The sequence below is a fragment of the Megalopta genalis genome, chromosome 6, assembly GCF_051020955.1.
Source record: "Megalopta genalis isolate 19385.01 chromosome 6, iyMegGena1_principal, whole genome shotgun sequence".
Taxonomy (NCBI): domain Eukaryota; kingdom Metazoa; phylum Arthropoda; class Insecta; order Hymenoptera; family Halictidae; genus Megalopta; species Megalopta genalis.
The window spans coordinates 24,999,485-25,019,204 of record NC_135018.1 but is presented as its reverse complement, the minus strand read 5'-3'; the positions used below and the strand labels follow the sequence as shown (position 1 = coordinate 25,019,204).

Genomic DNA, 19,720 nt, shown 5'->3' with positions numbered 1-19,720 from the left:
TAAGTAAATTATTTATGCGTCATTATTGGCCGCGCTGTCTTCACCTCGCTCGAACTCGATGCATTATTCACTCATACAAACCTAATTAAATGTAATCTGAACCGTGTTGAGCAAACCACGGTACAAAAATGCAGATCGAATGATATTTCCACGGAGTCACCAAGAATCGTAATTGTAACTCTTTACGATTGGCATGTTTTTTATTTGTACAGTCAGAGAAGTGTGCAAAATAGGAAATCACACGAAGAAAGGCAATTATTAGGATAGTTTAGTTGAGAGACAGTCCAGTACACCCATTCCTTCACTCATTTAAAGATAAACTTTCATTTATACAATGATGACTATAAAAATATTGTAAAGTTCATTACTTATGTAATATACATTGCGAATCTTTATGGAAATCTCGATTTTCATAGACCTTTTCCTATGAACATAAATGAGGATTTATTTTGCAGATGAAAAGATTTTTTCAGATGAAAATAAAATAGGAATATCCTTTGTTAATATACATGTTCAATTTTATTTTACGAACTAGACAATGCTGCTAAGATATAATAAAGATTTACAGTCTACTAGTAGAAGTACCAACATGTAAAAGACAAGACGAGAAATCCTTGTCTAATTCAAAATCAACAAATGAAATGCTCACTGAACTTGTAATTAACATGTCTCAACTAAAATAGACGTATAGAGTTCTTGTCGAAACAACTTCGGTGTGTATACATTCAAATACGTATTACTCATACGTCGTGTTTATGTAAATCTAAATTTGAAACCATCAAAAACTAACCCTTTGTACTCGAATGTCTTCTCTCAAGAGGCATAACAAAACTGCCGATAACTATGGTATTTTCAAAATTAGGAATTTTTGTTTTATAAAATTTGTAGCAATGCGATCAAATTTGAATTAAACAGTCTAATTATGTCAAATGTTGTATCATTTTATGTTTCCTCTGAAGCGTTACTACTTCGCGAATAAAAATAAATTCGAGCTTTTCGCACGCGATCAAAGAAAGTTCTTTCAGTGGAAAGGATTAAATGAATATTTCAGGTATTAAAGATATATAAAATTTTTCAGATGGCTATTAATTTTTTGTCCCTGCAAGAAACAATTACATGAATCACGATATTATTCAAATGTTCACGTAGGAAAAATACGATTTGAATAACGTCATTGATAGCATCGCGATGCGTTTCACTTACCAGATTGCTGGTGGCTCAATGCATAACTATCGACCCGTCGATTCCACGTGGAACAAGTGGGACCACGTGTGCCCGCGTAATTATTCGTTCTCGGTTGTCGGGGGCCGCCGAAGAGAGACGTTCCGCGCGATTTACACCGCGAATAAATATCTCTGTAAATCGCGCGGGGCGGCGAACCCATAATTAAGAGATCACCCGCGCACCATATCCACCGAAAACGTAAGTCAGCGGTGTTTAACCGGTGTGTTTTCACCGAACGTATACCGTTCGGTGATTGATTGCACGTAATTACGCTCGGCGTCGTGTAAACTCGTCGTCGTCAAGTATGGCGAGGCAGCTGCGGCGGCGTCGGCCACGATCGGATCTCGACGGGATCGTAAATGTTTCGCGCGCGCGGATACGCGATACGTGAATTATACGCGTGTAATTATACGTGTACCCGGGCAGAAGTTGTTAATGCGACTACCGCGCAACGGCCATATTTTCCGAGTTATTGCCGCTACTATGCGACGAATAAATGAACCTCGTAAACAGCCCCCTTGAGGCGGGCAAATAGCTCCGTAAGGAAATCAGGTATCCGTACTCCGGGGTTCGCAAGATGGCGATCTGCGAAATGATCGCGAAGACGAGCATCTTCAACCCTCGGCCGTAAAATGCGTCCTGTGTTCTTGGATCTGTTTTGCGTGTTCTTAACCCGTTGCATTGTAACATCGTGTCAGATTCGTTACGAAGATTTCGAACATCAATTCCTAAATTTGCACCTGGTTCAACGAGAATCGACAGGAAATACGAACAGCTGCACGTGAGCGACGTGATCAGACCCGGACCGAAGCGTAATTCAATATTTATGTGATATCGTTAATTTAATATTATTAACATTATTACACGATAATGTAAATAAGAAGGCAAATGAAAGTACAAATTGATGTGTGGAAAACTATATTTTCGCATTTATTACATATACGTATGTACATATAACAATTATCCGGATTCTGTGTTTGAACTGTTAGAATTGAAACAATGTATAATGATTCAGCCAAATGCATCAATATTATGGTATCGAACGCTATTTTCAAAATTTGAGACGCTCGTGATTTTACACAATTATTACAGACATTAAAGAATATATTAAACTTGTAAATCCGAACTGAAATTTGTGAAATTATAGTTTGGTTTCTATGCTTTCTTAACCAATTAACTGTTGTTGACGAATATATTCGTACATAATGTGTTGTCATTCCTTCAAGACGAGTATGCTTGTCAGAAACAAGTAACTGGTTAAGGAGTGGGCCGGAATTCGTAGTGCAACCGAGGAGGGGGTGATTCAACGTGAGAAAATAAGAAAAAGATTTGGTGTAACATTTTTTTATCCCGGGCTCCGTTTTTAGGAAAATCGACTTTAACCCTTAAATGCATATTGTTGCCAATTGTCTACATTTCAGTTCCATTTAATTTTATTCAAAAACCTGAGTATGTGCGTTTCCGAACACACGTTGATAACAATGGACAATAGACCATGTGTGAAATAAAAGACTTGACATTACTTTTGGCGAGTAAGTTATATGTTTTTTGACATTTGAATGCGGTGGGTGATAACCTTCAATGTGTTACTCGGAGAGATATTTTCTTTTTTCGAGTTTCCTATAAAGGAAAGTTTTGCGTCACAACAAAAATCGCAATTGCTTTGCTGCATTTCATTTATAAATAATGTGAAAATTCCTATACTAATAGATAATATAAATACATGACCATTTGTTTACGTCTACAATAATTTTAGTAATAAACGCATATTGTTGCCAAAAGTCTACATACAACTTTTTTCAAAATAAATACTCGATATTATTATCTAGATTTTTTAATTTATTTTTTACGTAACCTATAACTACATTCCTATAAAAAACGATTTTTTAAAATTCAAAACAAAAAATCATGCATTTAAGGGTTAAAGTTTGTTCATCTTTGCGAACAATTTAGTTGTCGTCTATTCTTCTACCACAGGTGTCTTCGTCCAAGACAGTATTTACAAACATTGACAACGATGTAAACATTCCGTTTACTATAGTTCTGACGCGACAAGAAGGCACCTTTGTATTTACTAGCTGCGGTAGTGGGACGGCTAGCAAGAGGGAGAACGTAAACACAAGAGTGCCTTCTTGTCGCACGAGGGCATAGTTTGCAACAATTAACATATGAGTCGTTTATTTTGAAAGTGGCATAAGTCACTTTGTTTTTAAGTCGAGATATTTAAAGGTTTGCGTTTTAACACGTTTAAAAATATGGATGCTAACTTTCGAGAAGAATTACTTGTATTTGTTATCTCAGGATACTGATATTTTTCTCAGTATAAATAATTTCGTATAAACATTAAAAAGTCACCACTTTTCATTACGGTAAAATGACTTAAGCCACTTTCAAAATAAATAGTTTAGAAAAATGACTGACATATATTAATTTATAAAATTGTTGAATAAATTACATATATAATAATAATATATACCATGAACGTATTTAATATAAAGGTTTGATTTAAGTATTTTTTATTTTAATATTCATAAAATACAAAAATAATTAGTACATTTTGAAACATAAGTATAAGTAATTTATATGAAAATACATCAGTTCAATTTAATTTTCGTCATCAATAGGAGAGATTAAGTCCTCGGAAATCGTGTTTTGTTTCAAATTTTTTAAATAACTGTGGTATATTTGGGGTATATAATTAAGCAAGTCCATCATGTCTTTGTATTTTGCTGAAGAAACAGGACGAGATCCAGCGTATAACATAAATATATATATATATATATTTTATATATTTATAATATATATAATTTACAAAACTGCACTATTCTTTCGCACTTATAAAAATAAGTCCAGTGATCACAACTTTTTTAAAAATACTGAAAATAATTCAAAACAATACTTCACACACACTTATCACACGTTTCTATTTCTTTCACACTAAGCCCCGCAATTAATTTCCTGAGTACAGCGATTTACGCCACTTTCAAAATAAACATGTTTGTTATACCGTTAATTAGCAAAACTTCTCTCGAACAAATCTCAATAGTTCTCAACTTATTGATTGCAATATTTTTTTAAATGAAAAGATACCGTTCAATTGTAATTAGTGTTACCATTAACTCGATTTGTTTGAAAAAGTGACTTATGCCACTTTCAAAATAAACGGCTCATATGTAAACACTATCTCGGACGAAGGGAACTGCGGTAGAAGAATAGATGACCACAAAATCCTTTGCAAAGATGAACAAACTATAAAGTCGATTTTCTCGAAAACGGAGCTCGAGATAAAAAATAGTTACACCAAACTTTTTTCTTATTTTTTTTACGTAGAATCGCCCCCTCCTCGGTTGTACTACGAATCCCGACCCAACCTGTATATTTCATAAATCCTATTTAAACAAAATCGCATTTAAAGAAAATCAAATATATACAGTATAATTACAATAACTTACACAGTCTTGAGAGAGATTGCAATCTGCAAACTGGTTAATAACGTAGTCATCCAATCTCATTTTCCACCTGTACTTTAATCAACCGTTTCGATTGAAATGTTAAAATTAAATTGAATCTTTCATGGACCACGGTATATTATACCAAAGTCGTGCCTCGCTTTGCACTCGTCAGAGAATTGATTTTCCTCAACGGCCAATAAATAATGTATCCTCACAATGTATAATATTCGATTAAAATTGAACGTCTCTCCCCAGAAAGCCGGTTAAATGCTCCGAACCACAGATCGCCGATCAATTGATTCCTCACTAAATCAGCGGTCCCAAGTATCGAAATTAAGTTGTCGAGGAGCTCGAAGTAATGAAAACGACTGGTAGTGTAACACCTGTCACGCAAGATTTTAGAATTTCGCCTGTTTTATGGTCTACGTGGAAGAGCCAATTTTATCGGCAGTCGAATAATCTCCATTAAACGTTCCGGGGGCCCTGTTCGGTCTCCGATCAGCCGAGTTCCGCCCGCGGGTACTTGCATAATTCACTTTAATATTATCAACAGGAACGGGCCCCCGGTCTTATATCATTCGGCGCATGTTAACATTAGTCGTAAAACGTCCGCGGTATCGGAGGCGTCTGGGTTTCTCAGGAAAGCCAGGTTTCTGACCGACGAATTACCATAATCACCGGGACCTGTACGAAACGAATAAAGTCATTGGTGGCGGCGTTAACGCAGAGGGCCACGTCCTCGTAAGGATCGGTTTCTGACGTTTAAGGGCACGCGGATCAGGGGGGGGGGGTGGCCCGGAGTCCGGAGAGGATGGGCCCGGGCGAAGCATCGAATTAAGGTGCCGGTGCGCATGAAGCCATTATAAAGCCGGCTGCAGCCCCGAATCGCGCCCGGTACACCCCACAAATCGGCCGGACCTCCTTGCTCGCGAGTTAAGAGCGACCGGTAATTTGCGATTAAATGAAGTAATTAACGGATTAAAATTCAAGCGGCACGACGCGATCGCCGATCGTTTGTCGGCTCCGCGTAGTACGACAAGCACCGGGATCGTACCGCTCGTTAAACCCGTTCCCATCGTGCTCCCCATTTCCCGAAGGAGTGTCGTTCACCTGATAACGAATCGGTTGGGAAAAGATTCGCAAGGGTGGAAAAAGATCACCTTCTCCTTAGTGGTAGCTACTTCTTCAAAATGTTGTGGCGCTTTTTATAATCTGGCGTTATAACTAGACTGCGGATTTTATGCATTTTTGGACAATATTGACAAGAATTTGGGAATATTTTGATATCACGTATAACTTATGAAAATGATTAAAAGTGGAAACTTTGCCATCAAGTTATACAATTTTTATTTTGCAAAGAAATCCATGGTCTAGTAATAATTGACCGATTTTTTAAGCAAGATTTGAAGTAAGTTTAACGTTCTATTAAGCGTAATCCCATAACTTCATGTTTGTGGCTTTACAAAATGATCACGCTTTTATTTATTATGATCATTTATGTAACCAAAATACAGCTGTGTAATACAAATGTGTTTGAATCGGGAAAGTGTCATTACTCTTTTAAGAAAGTATATAAGTGAATTATAAATTATACGAGAAACCTGTTCAAAATGTGTAGCAATTACATTTACAACGTTTTAATCATTTAGTACATATAACGGAACAGGATTATATTTGTCGTAATCTTATATTCGCTCTGAAAATTAAGTATTGTTGATAACATCGATAATAGGAAACTAGTACTTTGTTGTAACTGAGAGGAATCGAACTACAGTAAATTCTCTCCAATTGTCCCTGAGCTTGTAATCGATTTTTGGTAAACGAGATACGATTATTCGAGCTTCGCGGCTCGTTCTTATAGTTATTGAAAATCTGTTGCTATAAAAACGAGCCGCAGGGTTCGAATAATCGTATCTCCTCTCCCAAAAATTGTTTCCAAGCTGAGGGACAATTGGGGAGAATTTACTGCAAATCGATAGTTTTTTAAAAACTGTCATGCCAAATCTGTCTTCTTCCTGATTGATTTCTTTCTAACGTAAAATCATACAAAAACAATGGAAGATAAATAAAACGATTTGACACAACCAGCCTCGCGACAAATGCAAATAAAATGTAACTAACAATGACAAATAGTATGTATCCCCAAACAAATGCAGAGAAGTATAAAACATCATTTGAAACACGAGTACAAATGACGAGTTCATTCGTTTTCGCAAGTTAACGTTCACTATTTTCTCCGCTTCTCGCAAACGTCGAACTATAAAGAAGCAACAGCCTCAAATACTCATACACAAACTCATCGATCTAAGAATTACAAAATGCCGATCGGTGTCTCCCAACTCGGGGAATTTAATGTCACCTTAGATTTCCCCGAGTCCTCCACGCCGGCTATCGGAGTGCATTTTAGAATATTAATAATCAACGAGCGGCTGAATGATCCTCGCGTGGAAACCGGCATTATTGCCAACAAGCCCACACATCGTAAACCAAAGAGATTTCCTGCAGCGTGCAGCGCGCTTTATTAAATTTTTCATACGTCATCGGCGGTGATGCACAAAGAAAGTCTTGACGGTGATTAAGCGATTATCGTCCGGTATACGAGCAGATAGCCGGTTTCCTGGGTAACGTACGATCGATTCCGGAAAATTATAGTGTTCTTAAATAAAGCATCGTAGGCGTGCGCTTCGAGCATGCCGCGGTTTATGTTCGTTTTGAATCGCGACGAGCGATCAATGCGCCGCCACGCCGCGAGAAATGTACATGTATGTATGTACGTAGCCACGGTCGCGTCGCGCCGCGACGTATCGCGATCTCGAGCGTAAAACGCGATTTTTTCGTCGTCGCCGAAGAATAGAACGTAAACTCGTTGGCCGGATGGCGGGGAAGCATCGTCGCAATCGCGAGAACCGGTAGCCCTTGTAATTTCCAGCCATCGATAAGACCCGTTCGCGGAATTGGTTGATGTTTCCATTCGGTTATACGATCCGCGTGGCTGCAATTATCGGCTCGTTTGCAACCGATAGTCGGGTTATAGAATGCCGCGGAATTAATGCGATCGGGGATTCGCGGATCGCGTGACAATCGCCGGTAGTACAAAGTTTCGAAACGAGACGCCACGCTCGTTCTAATCGTTAAGCATCCCCAGGCACGCAACGTGCTTGCTTTTATGAGGCACCGACTAGACCATTGTGACACATGGGCGTGACTGCTCGCCTAAGTACTTACTTCGGCGCACGTACGTGGTGGCACCCTGAATGGGGCTTGATTGCATCGTCGACTGTACCTTCGTCGACTGTTAAGCATCCGATAATATGGGAAAGATCGGTCTCGGATTCATCAGAAAAGAAGTCTGCGTCCCGACGACTTGTACCAAGTGGTCGGCGTATTGGTTTCCAATAGTATTCTAATGCAGAACGCAATATTTAAAATAAAACTTTGGAGTTTTCTATCGTGAATCGACTGCGGGCCTTCTCGTACAAATTCACGATTTTCCAAGACCACTGTAAAAAGCAATTAATTGAAAATAAATTGTTTAATAACTTCAATAAGTTGAAAATAGTGTGAATAAAATCCGCTAAAATCCGCTAAAATCATGAAACTACATATAGTACGAAACTTTTTCTGTCACATTTCTAGCGTATTCATTTTTATTTCGGTTCCAACAGAGTCGACAGAATTACTTTAATGCCTTTAATTTTAAATTAAAGAAAAATAGATTACTTTAATTGTCCTTTAACGAAATCCTTTTTTCTTGACGTTTTTTCACATCGTTTTAACAAAATCTATCCTATTCTTCTTAAACTTTTAAGTTAGAATGACATTTCTAACCCCTTAATTTAACCTTGACCTACTATTTTCTTCATAATCGCAATGATTAGAACTTCCTCGATTGTAATAATTTCTTCAATGGAGAAGATAATTTATATCTATTCTATGCCTACAATTACATGCTTGAATGCTGTTGAAAGAATAAAATTTCAGAATGACTGAAAAGAACGGAATAACATTTATACTTCGCAGGTTATTATTAGAAATCACCGTCACGAGTTACACTCTTCAAAGTGCGGCGGAAAGTTGGCAAAAATTGGATATTCGATAAAAGGCCAATAATAATCAAAGAATGTATGAAATTATACATCGACGATGTCGTAAATAATGATTAACATTATCACTCGATAAAAAGTTCAATTTGTTTATAAGATTTTGACTAAACTTATCGAGCCGTTCAAAATGATAGATTTCAAATTTTCTTTACTAAAGTTGTTGAACTTATAAAAACTCTTCCGCAACCATATGTGGGATAAAAATTTCTTAACCCAAGCATATATTATAATAAAAAACGACGGGAGATCTAAATGGAGATGATACAGTCTTTTCGTTGATTTTTATCTGGGAAATTATGAAAGTCAACCATCGTGGCTGAGGAACGGCAATTTGTAAACAATCGACAGACTGTTCCGGGTAATTTGAATCGATTGTTATCAGCGTTTAATTGAGATCGTCGCGTCGTTAGTTACAACGAAACGTTACAACGATGACAGCGTCATCGCTTCCCCGTGCGTTGAACTCACCCTGCTTGATCGTCGTTTCGACGCTACAAATTGGCGCGGCCCGATAGAATCGAAACGCGGCAAGCTGTTATTTAACAACAGTGGCCTGAGACGCGATAATATATTAATACAAGGCGCGGGCATGAGGCTGCTCGATAAATTGCTGCGGCTAAATTAATCACGGTTCAATATGGTCTTGTCGGTGCGATACGTGACAGGCCTTCTAATCGCGTTTCCTTCTAATTCAGGCCTCTACTGACACCGTCCCTATCGCCGCTCTATAAATTAGCTTGGATAACATTTATGCTGTATTGACGCGTGCGGGCTAGCACGGTTAACTGACCGTTGTATCATTCCCTTCTTTATTTCTATTTATAGGCGCCACGCATTCGTCGCTTCTTATGAATAAATAGTAGGTACAGATTCTGCTGTTCGAATGCTTGCAAGTGTAATTCAATTAACCTGCATCATCGGTGACTCTCTATGGATATATGTTGCAGTGGAACTATAATATCGTTAAAATTTCTGATAGGCTGTAATGAACATATTGGTTGGCTGAATAGCGATAGTAATCGAGACATTCATTTTATATAGCGGGACACTTCACCTCGTGTGGCACAACCCTGGAATTATTGTAAGAAATTCTTTGCAAATAACATTATTTATTACAAACATACTTCACACTTCTTTATAGGGTCAATCGATTCAAATATTATCGTAATTCTAAATTCATCATTGTTAAAATTTTGTTTGGGCTATAAAGAGAAGCCATTTTCATTACGACTTTCCAATGAATCTATAGTTTTTATCTTATGTTAATGACTACGGTTAATACTGAACAACGAAAACGATATTTAAGATAGTATACTGACAAAGTTTAGAAACCATTTTAATCTGTAAAATTGACAAAATTTACGGATTTTTATGCATTTATGCATTAATAATATTAATAATAAGTCAACAGCATTCTCTTTATGTTTTACGTACAAGACACACTTTACTCAACTTAAAGCATTAATAAATAAATAAATAAAATATATTGTTACTCGCTGTTAATATCTTTATAAAATAACGCACGAGAACAGAAATTCGCCTAACGATTTCACAATCCACTTATAAGGATCGTGATTCTAACAACTCTCTTAATATTTGTTTTAATTAGGTCAAGGGTTCTTAAATAGATTCGCTAATTTCGAAAAAACTGCAAAGAAAATTAGTCTCTTTATTTTCATCGTATAGACAACGCAGCATGTTCCCGAGACAGCTGCGGTTAACACGATCGCTATAGCTTCACGGTTTCGTAAGAGAGGGCTTTAGCATTGAAATGCAAGCTTAGGCTACGTGCCGGAAGTCCGGCGTGCCGTGTTGCGACTGTCAAGAGAATGGACGCGGTCCGATTTCGATCTCTATCGATTATCCTCGTATTGCCACCCCCGTCTCCGCCGGTGTTAACTATTAAATGCAGTGCTACGACCGCACGTTTGCCGTTCCCACTTCTCCTACCTCGACAACGGTATCACCGGAAGAAATCTTCGGCGATTGAATAATTTGCGCGGGAACGTTTTTACCGTGTATCGTAACGGTATCGTTATTCGATCTCCCGCGGTACGTTTCCTCGAGATTAATCGTCGGAAAGCGCGGCCTGGACTTTCCATTCGGGTGGCGAGTTGTTGATGGATACAAAGCAGAAACGATGCTATCGGTATTTTATACTGTCGTTAATTATCCAGTGTAATTATTTGCTTACGTTACAGCGTCGGCCGTTCTTCTAATGTAGAGCTGTAATTTTATTGCGATTCTTTATCTACGAATTCACACCTTCCCTTCGTATTCACGGGACGCTGCAATTCGTACTTGTAAAACAAAACTTATATACGCGAGCACTTCTTAATAAATTAATTACCAAGGTACTACATACACTTCTGGACTCTAATTTCTCGAAAACTACATGAAATTGGAAGGAACATGTTAGAAAACAAGATCGTTCTCACTGATATTCGTAGTTCGTCGAAATAACGTGTAAACGCAAGGGGCGAAATAATAGCACACTTGAACTTTCTGTTGCCATTAGTCAGTAGCTTTTGAGCCTTTGATCAGATATTAACCAGTGCTACAGAATACACAATCAGTGTATTCTGTAGGGTGGAAAGAATTATTATTTTATGTCATAATAATTTTGTCTCGTCCATATTACGATTTGATACCTATTAAAATTTTTAGCTTTTTGTACAATTACGGACTGAAATCAATCAAAGTGCTGCACATTTTGTACATTGTAAAGAATGATTATTTTACGTCGTAATAATTTTGTCTTGTTCATATTTTTGTTTGGCACGTATTAAAATTTATAACGATTTGTGTACTTAAGGATTAACATCGACCGAAATGCTACATGTTTCCCACGTTATTTTATGTCATAATAACTTTGTCTTGTCTATGTTATTGTTTTGTTTGTAGTAAAATTTGCGATGTTTTGAGCACCGAGGGATTAAAATTAATCTAAGTGTTACACATTTTGTACGATGCGCGCGAAACAGTTTTCTTCCATATTGCGAAGTATAATAGATGTAGAACCTAATTTACGGACTTTATTACGTCGCAATCATTTTGCTAGCCTATATTATTGTTTTGTTCCTATGTTAAGTAATATTTTGAATACTTTATTAAAACATTGTATGATCTTCTGTTGCAGCAATGAGTCCAACGCTAGGAATGCACCCGGGAATGGCGCCGCATTTACAGCAACTCCAGGCTCATCTCCTCAGGAGTGCTGCTGCTGCGGCGCTGCTACCCCATGCTCATCCCTTACAACCACCAGCTCCTCCTCCACCACCTCCTCACCCGCACCCACATGCCCACGGTCTGTCACCCCATTCGCAACTGTACCCCGGTGTACCACCGCATTCCACTGCTTCTGCAACTTTGGGACCACATGGAGGCCTACCACCAAAATCTGAGGTTAGTCGAATGCTCTACCAAATTGATCAAATCAAATTGTACAGTAAATTCTCCCCAATTTTTCTTCAGCTTCTAATAAAAAATGGACAATTTTGGAAGACGAGATACGATTATTCGAGTCTCGCGACTCATTTTTGTAGTTGCCGATTGTCAACAGTTATGAAAACGAGGTGCAAGGCTCGAATAATCGTATCTACTTTTCCCAAATTGTTAATTTTTGTCTACAAGCTGAAGGAAAATTGGGGAGAATTTATTATACTTTGCTGTAGTTCATATTTCAATATATCTTGTACTACGAATGTGGAACTGTGTGTGTGTGTGTCTCCATTTTGTCTTGTATACCTTGCTCAAATGCGTAACTATTTTCGACAAAGTCAGAGGAAAACAAGATTACGCAAAATATTATACAGAAATATTGTAGAAAAATATTACACAGAAATAATATGCAGAAATACGACACACAAGAATATAATATAATACTTATAAAGGCCACATATAAACTGTTAGTTGTAATTTTAACATAAATACATTCGGTTGCATGCAGAATACATAAATTGTTAGGTGTACAAAGTGTATAATCATTTACCATTACCTTTGATGCAACAGATTATTTAATAACATGACACCTAACTTAATAACATAATACTTATAAATAGTACCTAACTTAATACATATAAATAGTACAACTGTAATTAACGATACTAAGAAGTAATCTTAATGAAAGAATCTCGCATGATACGCCATATAGAATCATGCAACGTACAGGTGTTTGTCCGATTGCTATTCCCAACAAGAAAACAGAACACGTTCTATAACGGTAGCCCATTATCGATTCATTCCGAACAAATGATCATTCTCGCGGTTTTCGGTACCCCCTGTCCCTCCACCCAGACTCCTCAGCTTCATCATCCACGTAGCACGTGAGAGGAGAAGGCCAGAGAGAGAAGGGAGAAAGAGAAAAAGATTAGGTTACCCTGGCATGGTCCTCGGGTTACAAGCAATCTCGCACACATTATTTCGCCAGATTCCACCCCCATCCCTCCACCTGACATCGTCCTTCGTTCTTTTTCTTCGCTTCGAGTTCTTCTCCTCTTTCCTTCCTTCTTCCACCGTCTCTTTCGTCCCGTTCTTTCTTCTTTCAATCCTCCTTTTCTTCTCCCCTTTTCTTCCCAACGTCGTTTTGAATCTCGTTCCGTCGCGTCTTTCCTCGTCCTTCTTCGCCCGTTTCTCTCCTGCTTGACCCAGGACGATGGCTTCTCGGGCCTGCTCTGATTTATTTAGATACGCGGCGGCGTTTTCATTCTCTTCCGCCGCGACACGACTGCGCCCCGTGTCCGGACGCTGTTGCATTCGCCGGCTGATTGCATTCGCCTGCGTTTGCCTGCATTTCGATCGCCGCGCTCTCGCCGTCGCCGCCTCGGTCTCTCGGCTCGCCGATCCTGTGCGCCTGCTCGCTTCCAACGGTGATCGATGGATTTATAGGTATACGGAATCGAGCGGTTCAAATGGAGAAAACCCCGTGGACGGTTTACATCGGGTTTAGTTGGATCGGGCTCGGTTCTCTGGCAAGTTACGGCGTTGTCGTTGCAGGCTTTATCAGATTAGGTATCTTTTATTATGCATTTACTGCTCTAAAGATCGCAGTACTCTTCGGTATGGATGTCGCTATTTAACAGGCCGAATGGTGAATATCGATCACGAAAGTTCGCACAAAATCAAGGGAATTTTGATGAATGCATCCGAAAATGAAAAGTTAAAATTTATTGTAAAGAATGATATTAGAACTCTATCGGATTCTAAAAATTCTGATCGAATCCAGTTGATTGGTGTTGGGATTATGGAATGAAAATGAATATGATTCTAATTCTTTTCTTAAAAAGACTTTATTTTATTCCTTTATTGAGAGAAGGTATATGGGCGAAAACGATCGAGCGACCAAACTCTACTGAGAGTCCGGTAAGAAAAAACGCTTCTTTTATACCCTTTTTGGGTTCGTCTTATCCACCAATCAGAGACGTTTATTTGTCGCGTTTCACATTGTATACGTGACGCTGGGATCCCCAAACAGTCAGGGCACGATGTGTATCTAATGGTACCGGTGATGATGTATCGCGGTATCTATTATATACAGTTTACATCACCGTCGTTGCCCGCTGACGGAACCGACGAAAATGTAAACCGATATCTTAGTATCTTAGTACTAAGTAAACTATAGATTAATTTTTGTTCGAGGCTAAAATTTCAACAATTGGAATATATACTTATCGGCAAAAGTTAAGAAAAAAACTTGATACGTTTCTACTATTCCCTTACAGGGTAACCCATAATTATGTTAATACCCGGAAGAGGCGATTCCTGAGGTCATTTGAAGTAACCTTTTCCTCAGCGAAAATGCAATCCGTGGCTTCGTTTACGAGTTATTAACGAAAAATACTGACCAATGAGAGGCGAGCATGCCTAGCGCCAGGCGGCCGAGCCAATCAACGGAACCGGGCTGCAACCGCTCGTTGGCTCGGCCGCTTTGCGCCAGCTGAGCTCGTCTCTCATTGGTCAATGTTTTTCGTTAATAACTCTTAAACAAAGCCGCAGATTGCATTTTCGCTAAGGAAAAAGTTACTTTAAATGACATCAGGAATCATCCATTTCCCGGTGTTAACATAATTACAGGTCATCCTCTATGTATAGTACTCGTTTCTTTCTTAATTTTATGATTTGGCGGCGGTTCGAAGGTCGTGGTAAGGATGGGGAGACGTTTCGTCCGGGGCCCGCTAGAGGACTCATCAGTAAGGCTATCCTAGCGGGCCCTTGCCTTAGACGTAAGGGTAGGACGAAGTCTCGGTGTATATATAGGGATCGGAACGGATCGGCTACTAGCGGGAAGAGGAGCCCTCTGCTGGCAGGTCTGGAGGTAGCCGCCACAATGATTATAACAAAAGGATGAAGATATAAGCAATACAATACTTCCAGGACCTTAACTTAAACCCAAAGCCGACGCATCGAGCGATCAAAACGTATAAAGGTCCGAAAAACGAGCAAATCAGTCATAAATAAAATGATCTCGCTCTCGCGTTTACATTCGCCTTGACGAAATCGTTCCGGAATTATATCCCGACGAGTGTACTCTTCACCTTCGCAGCGATGTTCTCCCCTCCGTGATCCAGCGAAGCGCGTATCAAATAAGTTGAAAATACCGAGACGGACGGTACCGGCCGCCGCATGTTCCTCGTTTGTCAAGTCCCGCCACCCGCGGTCTCACAATCAGTTTCGCTCGTAGCGCACGAGATCCGTGGGCCACGATCTAAACGGAAATATTCCGAGTTATGTCTATATCAGCGATCATGCTCGCCCTCGCTTCGGAGAGCCGGTAAACGGTCCCGCGTAGTTCGATCGATCGATCGACCGATCGACGGAATCGGCGCGCCGTACTTATACGGTGCGCGATAATTGCTAGATCGCGTGCAGATCGTGTGTCACGGCACGGGCTTCCTGCCCTGGCGCACGAGCGACGTGTTTGTTTTAGAAAATCCCGGTGTCGAAGATTGCCGATATTCCTGTCCGAATCTCCCGATGATATTAATACTCGGGGCAACTCGCTGCCGATCCGGTCACGCGACTTCCTAATTGCCCGCGGGTAAATCGGCATTTGACACGCGTCGCTCGTTGCGATCGAGAACGGTCGCTACGATGCTGGAGAAAAGTGTAACACGCTTTGCGCGTGTATTTCTGTACTTCGTATGTTTTAAAGTAATAAGTAGACTGCACGGATTTCGTGCAGTACATGTGAACAGTTCGAACGATTAAACTAATCATTATAGATTTCTATCTCTTGCAATTAACTCCTTTCACCGAAACGAGTCGGACGCGTGATAAAGATGACATACATGATCTATCAAATGTGAACTTTTTTAAATTGAAACAAAATTTGACTCTTCTCTTACGAAAATCTGGAAATGAACGCATAAAAGAAGACAAAAATTGTCTCGTTTCAGCAGGGAAATTCTCGACGATCATCGTTGTCGGGTCATCCTACAACGTATTGCGAATTTCAAATTTTTGAAAAATGAAGCACAAAAAGTAATCATGTTATTTACATTTTTATATACGATTGATCGAAGAAAATGAAGAAAAATATACAGATTTTACGGAACTACATGTTCCAAAAATATGAAAAATGTTGCATTATCCCCGGAATATCTTGAAACTTGGAATAAAAACAGAGCACAAATCTTTTAAAAGTTAATTACCAATAGTTAGTTCCTAAAATACTAATGTTGGTTAATTGTCTATTCGCAGAGCGCAGAATCATGCAGGAAAGCTTCAGAATCATCGACCAGGTCGGTCACAGCAGAGGCCGACACGTCCTCGAGGAGAGCCTCTGCCAAGGTGAAGAGAGAACCAGCGACCACGACCACGAATTCAACGACCACCACCGCTCCACCGACTCATCCGCAGGGACTTAGTCCCAGCGAGGATCTTCGGGACGAACCCGGTGATTTCATCGAGACTAATTGTCATTGGCGGGACTGCGGCCTCGAATTTCCAACTCAGGTGAATGCCGTTGCAATTTTTAAATAATGACAGGTGACAGCTATTCGCTTACGTGAATCACGAAACATGATCTTAGCGAACAAGTAATTCCGTGCGAGTTAAATGTGTCCTGCTTTTGCCATTACCGGATTGCTGATTATACACATGTACTTGAAATAATGAATAAGTGGTACGCGAAAGCATTTAGTTTATTAAAATTGTAATTAATAAGAACAATTTTTATTTTATACGAGCATTGGCAGTGCAGTGATTACGATCTGGTTTTTAAATATTAGGTGCTCATGGCAGACAAAATAAAAATATGGTCTGTATTATTTGTTACAACGTTGCTACATTATGTGTTTTCGAAGAATGAAATTTTATTCGACGACAATTTGACGAAGTAAGCAACGACGAAAGGATGATACAATAGTCAAAACTGTTTCCTATTCTCAATATCGTTGGATATTCTCTTCAATCTTTATTAATACGTTTCTTCAATTTTCCAGGACGATCTAGTGAAACACATCAATAACGATCACATCCATGCGAATAAAAAGAGCTTCGTTTGCGGCTGGGAAGAGTGCTCGAGGGAAGAAAAGCCTTTCAAAGCTCAATATATGTTGGTAGTGCACATGAGAAGACACACTGGTGAAAAGCCTCACAAGTGCACCGTAAGTGTCTACAGTTCTAAATAAATGTCTCGCTCTACAACAACTAAAACTAATATTCCAATGTCTGGTTACAGTTTGAGGGCTGTTTTAAAGCCTACTCGCGACTAGAGAACTTGAAAACGCACTTGAGGTCTCATACTGGAGAAAAGCCTTACACCTGCGAGTACCCCGGATGCAGTAAGGCGTTCAGCAACGCCAGCGACCGTGCCAAGCATCAGAATAGGACTCATTCCAACGAGGTAAGTAATAAAACCCTTAGAGCAGAGATCATTTTTACAGTCTCGAAAATTATGCTTCAGGAAGCTATAATATTTAAATATTCTAAAAAGTCAGAAGAAAAATTGGACTGTAAAGAAATCTAAACTGAAATAATTGAGAGGACAGTAGATAACATAAGCAGAAATATAAGTAGACTTTGTATTTTGTTCATTCATGAAAAGAATTGAGTAGATTCAACTTTATAAGAGTAGAAACGATAAAGTTGTTTATTCGTGTCATTTATTAATGTCAATATATTACATTTAAATGTGCAGTTTGCTGAAAGAACTGCAGTCTACTTTAAATTAATCGCTACTTTATTAATTTCCCAGAAACCTTATGTCTGCAAAGCACCGGGCTGCACGAAAAGGTACACCGATCCATCGTCCTTAAGGAAACACGTGAAAACGGTGCACGGTGCAGAATTCTACGCCAACAAGAAGCACAAAGGTGGCGGCGGAGACGGCGGTGGAAGCGACGAAGCTGGTGCTGGTGGAAACAGTCCCAGCAGAAGCGAGGACCTTCATCCGAAGACGCCAAGTTTGTCGAGCCCCAGCGTGAAATCCGAGAGCGAAGCTAACAGTCCACCCAGCATGATGCAACAACAGGGTAGCCCGTTGATGGGTGGCTGCAACGATGAGGTTGCAGGAGCCAGTGCATTGACGGGCGAGGGTGTCGCACTCGCTGAGGAACCTTGGAACGAAGAACCCGATGATCTAGACATTGCTGATTTGCCGGTTGCCCTCCGTGCTATGGTGAGTTTCGAAGTTTCATTAGTTGGAGGTACTTAAAATATTTCTGTTTCCACAAGTATCTAAGCTCGATTAGCTAGATTACTTATTAAGAAATGCACTAACCTTGAGATTTAATCTATACTGGTAGCTCTAATATCGTCAAATATGGTTCTCCCCTTTTACTTTTAGTGCTGTTTGCACTTCTTTAACACTGAGGAAACAACAAATAGTTTTGATAGCTGTAAATATCGTAATGTTCGGATTCGCTTAGAGCCAGTCTTTCCTTTACCGGCAAGATTAAAAAGATCGACAAATTCTCAGCTTATAGGAAGTTCTAAATGTGTGTAATGATTAATTGAATAATGTAATGAAAAATTGCGTGTAGGTTGGTGGCATGGAGTCGCAGCAACAGCAACAGGCGCCAGCGCCCGCGTCGAGGAATCGTCTAAAAGGAAGATTGCAGGCCAAGGGTTTGTCCAGTCTGCCTGTCGTGTCTGGGTTAAGAGGAACACGTGGCGTGGGTCCTCAAGGTAACATCGGTGACCTGAATAGAAGGATCACTGACCTAAAAATGGAGAGCGGAGGTTCTGCTCGCCAGACGAGCCTGTCAGACCTTCAGCTTAGGCTACAACCTTTGAATGAGCCGAGAAGGGATAGCAACACCACCGTCAGCACATACTATGGTAGCATGAAATCCACGGACTTTGGTAGCCGAAGAAGTAGTCAGGCCAGTGGCGTTAGCGCCGTTAGAATGACCCACGTCGGCCCAGGGAGTTTCTACGATCCTATCAGTCCAGGCACGTCGAGGAGAAGCAGCCAGTTAAGCACCGCTTCTGGTAGAATGAACGCACCCAGTCACCTCCAAGGACCGTACTCGACGAGCAATCTTGTTGTTCAGACGCAGAACATGTCTCTGCAGGTAATATGACGAGCGTTTAGCGAAGCGTCCGTTTCTTAATTGTTTCACTTGTAAGAACGTGGTAGAAATTTGCTTCGATTAATTTGCAGGGCCTTCACGGAGTAACCGGTGAGTGGACCGGTCCTACCAGCCACTGTACGCAACCTTCTGGTGACCGTCGTATGTCCGAGCCAGCTAGGGGACAACAAACTCAAAGAAACTCACCGGTTGTGCCACCCAGACCTAGATCTGCCCAATTCCCGGAGCGTCATCCTAATCAAGAAGTAATTTTAGATGAAGTCGGAGAGGGCGAAATGGTGGAGAACAAGTTGGTCATTCCAGATGAGATGATGCAGTATTTGAACCAGGTAAAATTTATTTACGGTTTACGAATTAGACTATACAAGTTAGTTAGACTATACATATAAATAGACTGCAGATATTA

At 39.8% G+C, this 19,720-nt stretch overlaps 1 protein-coding gene across 1 annotated transcript in view; it reads left to right on the top strand.

Moving 5' to 3' along the window:
• The window catches only part of ci (transcriptional activator cubitus interruptus), a 205,290-nt gene that overhangs the window by 182,165 nt on the left and 3,405 nt on the right, over positions 1-19,720 (top strand). Inside the window, exons 5-11 of the mRNA XM_033473818.2 lie at positions 11,919-12,184; positions 16,478-16,732; positions 17,221-17,385; positions 17,460-17,624; positions 17,976-18,398; positions 18,763-19,296; positions 19,386-19,643. Coding sequence (XP_033329709.1) covers positions 11,919-12,184; positions 16,478-16,732; positions 17,221-17,385; positions 17,460-17,624; positions 17,976-18,398; positions 18,763-19,296; positions 19,386-19,643 — 2,066 coding nt within the window. The remainder of the gene's footprint in view (positions 1-11,918; positions 12,185-16,477; positions 16,733-17,220; positions 17,386-17,459; positions 17,625-17,975; positions 18,399-18,762; positions 19,297-19,385; positions 19,644-19,720) is intronic.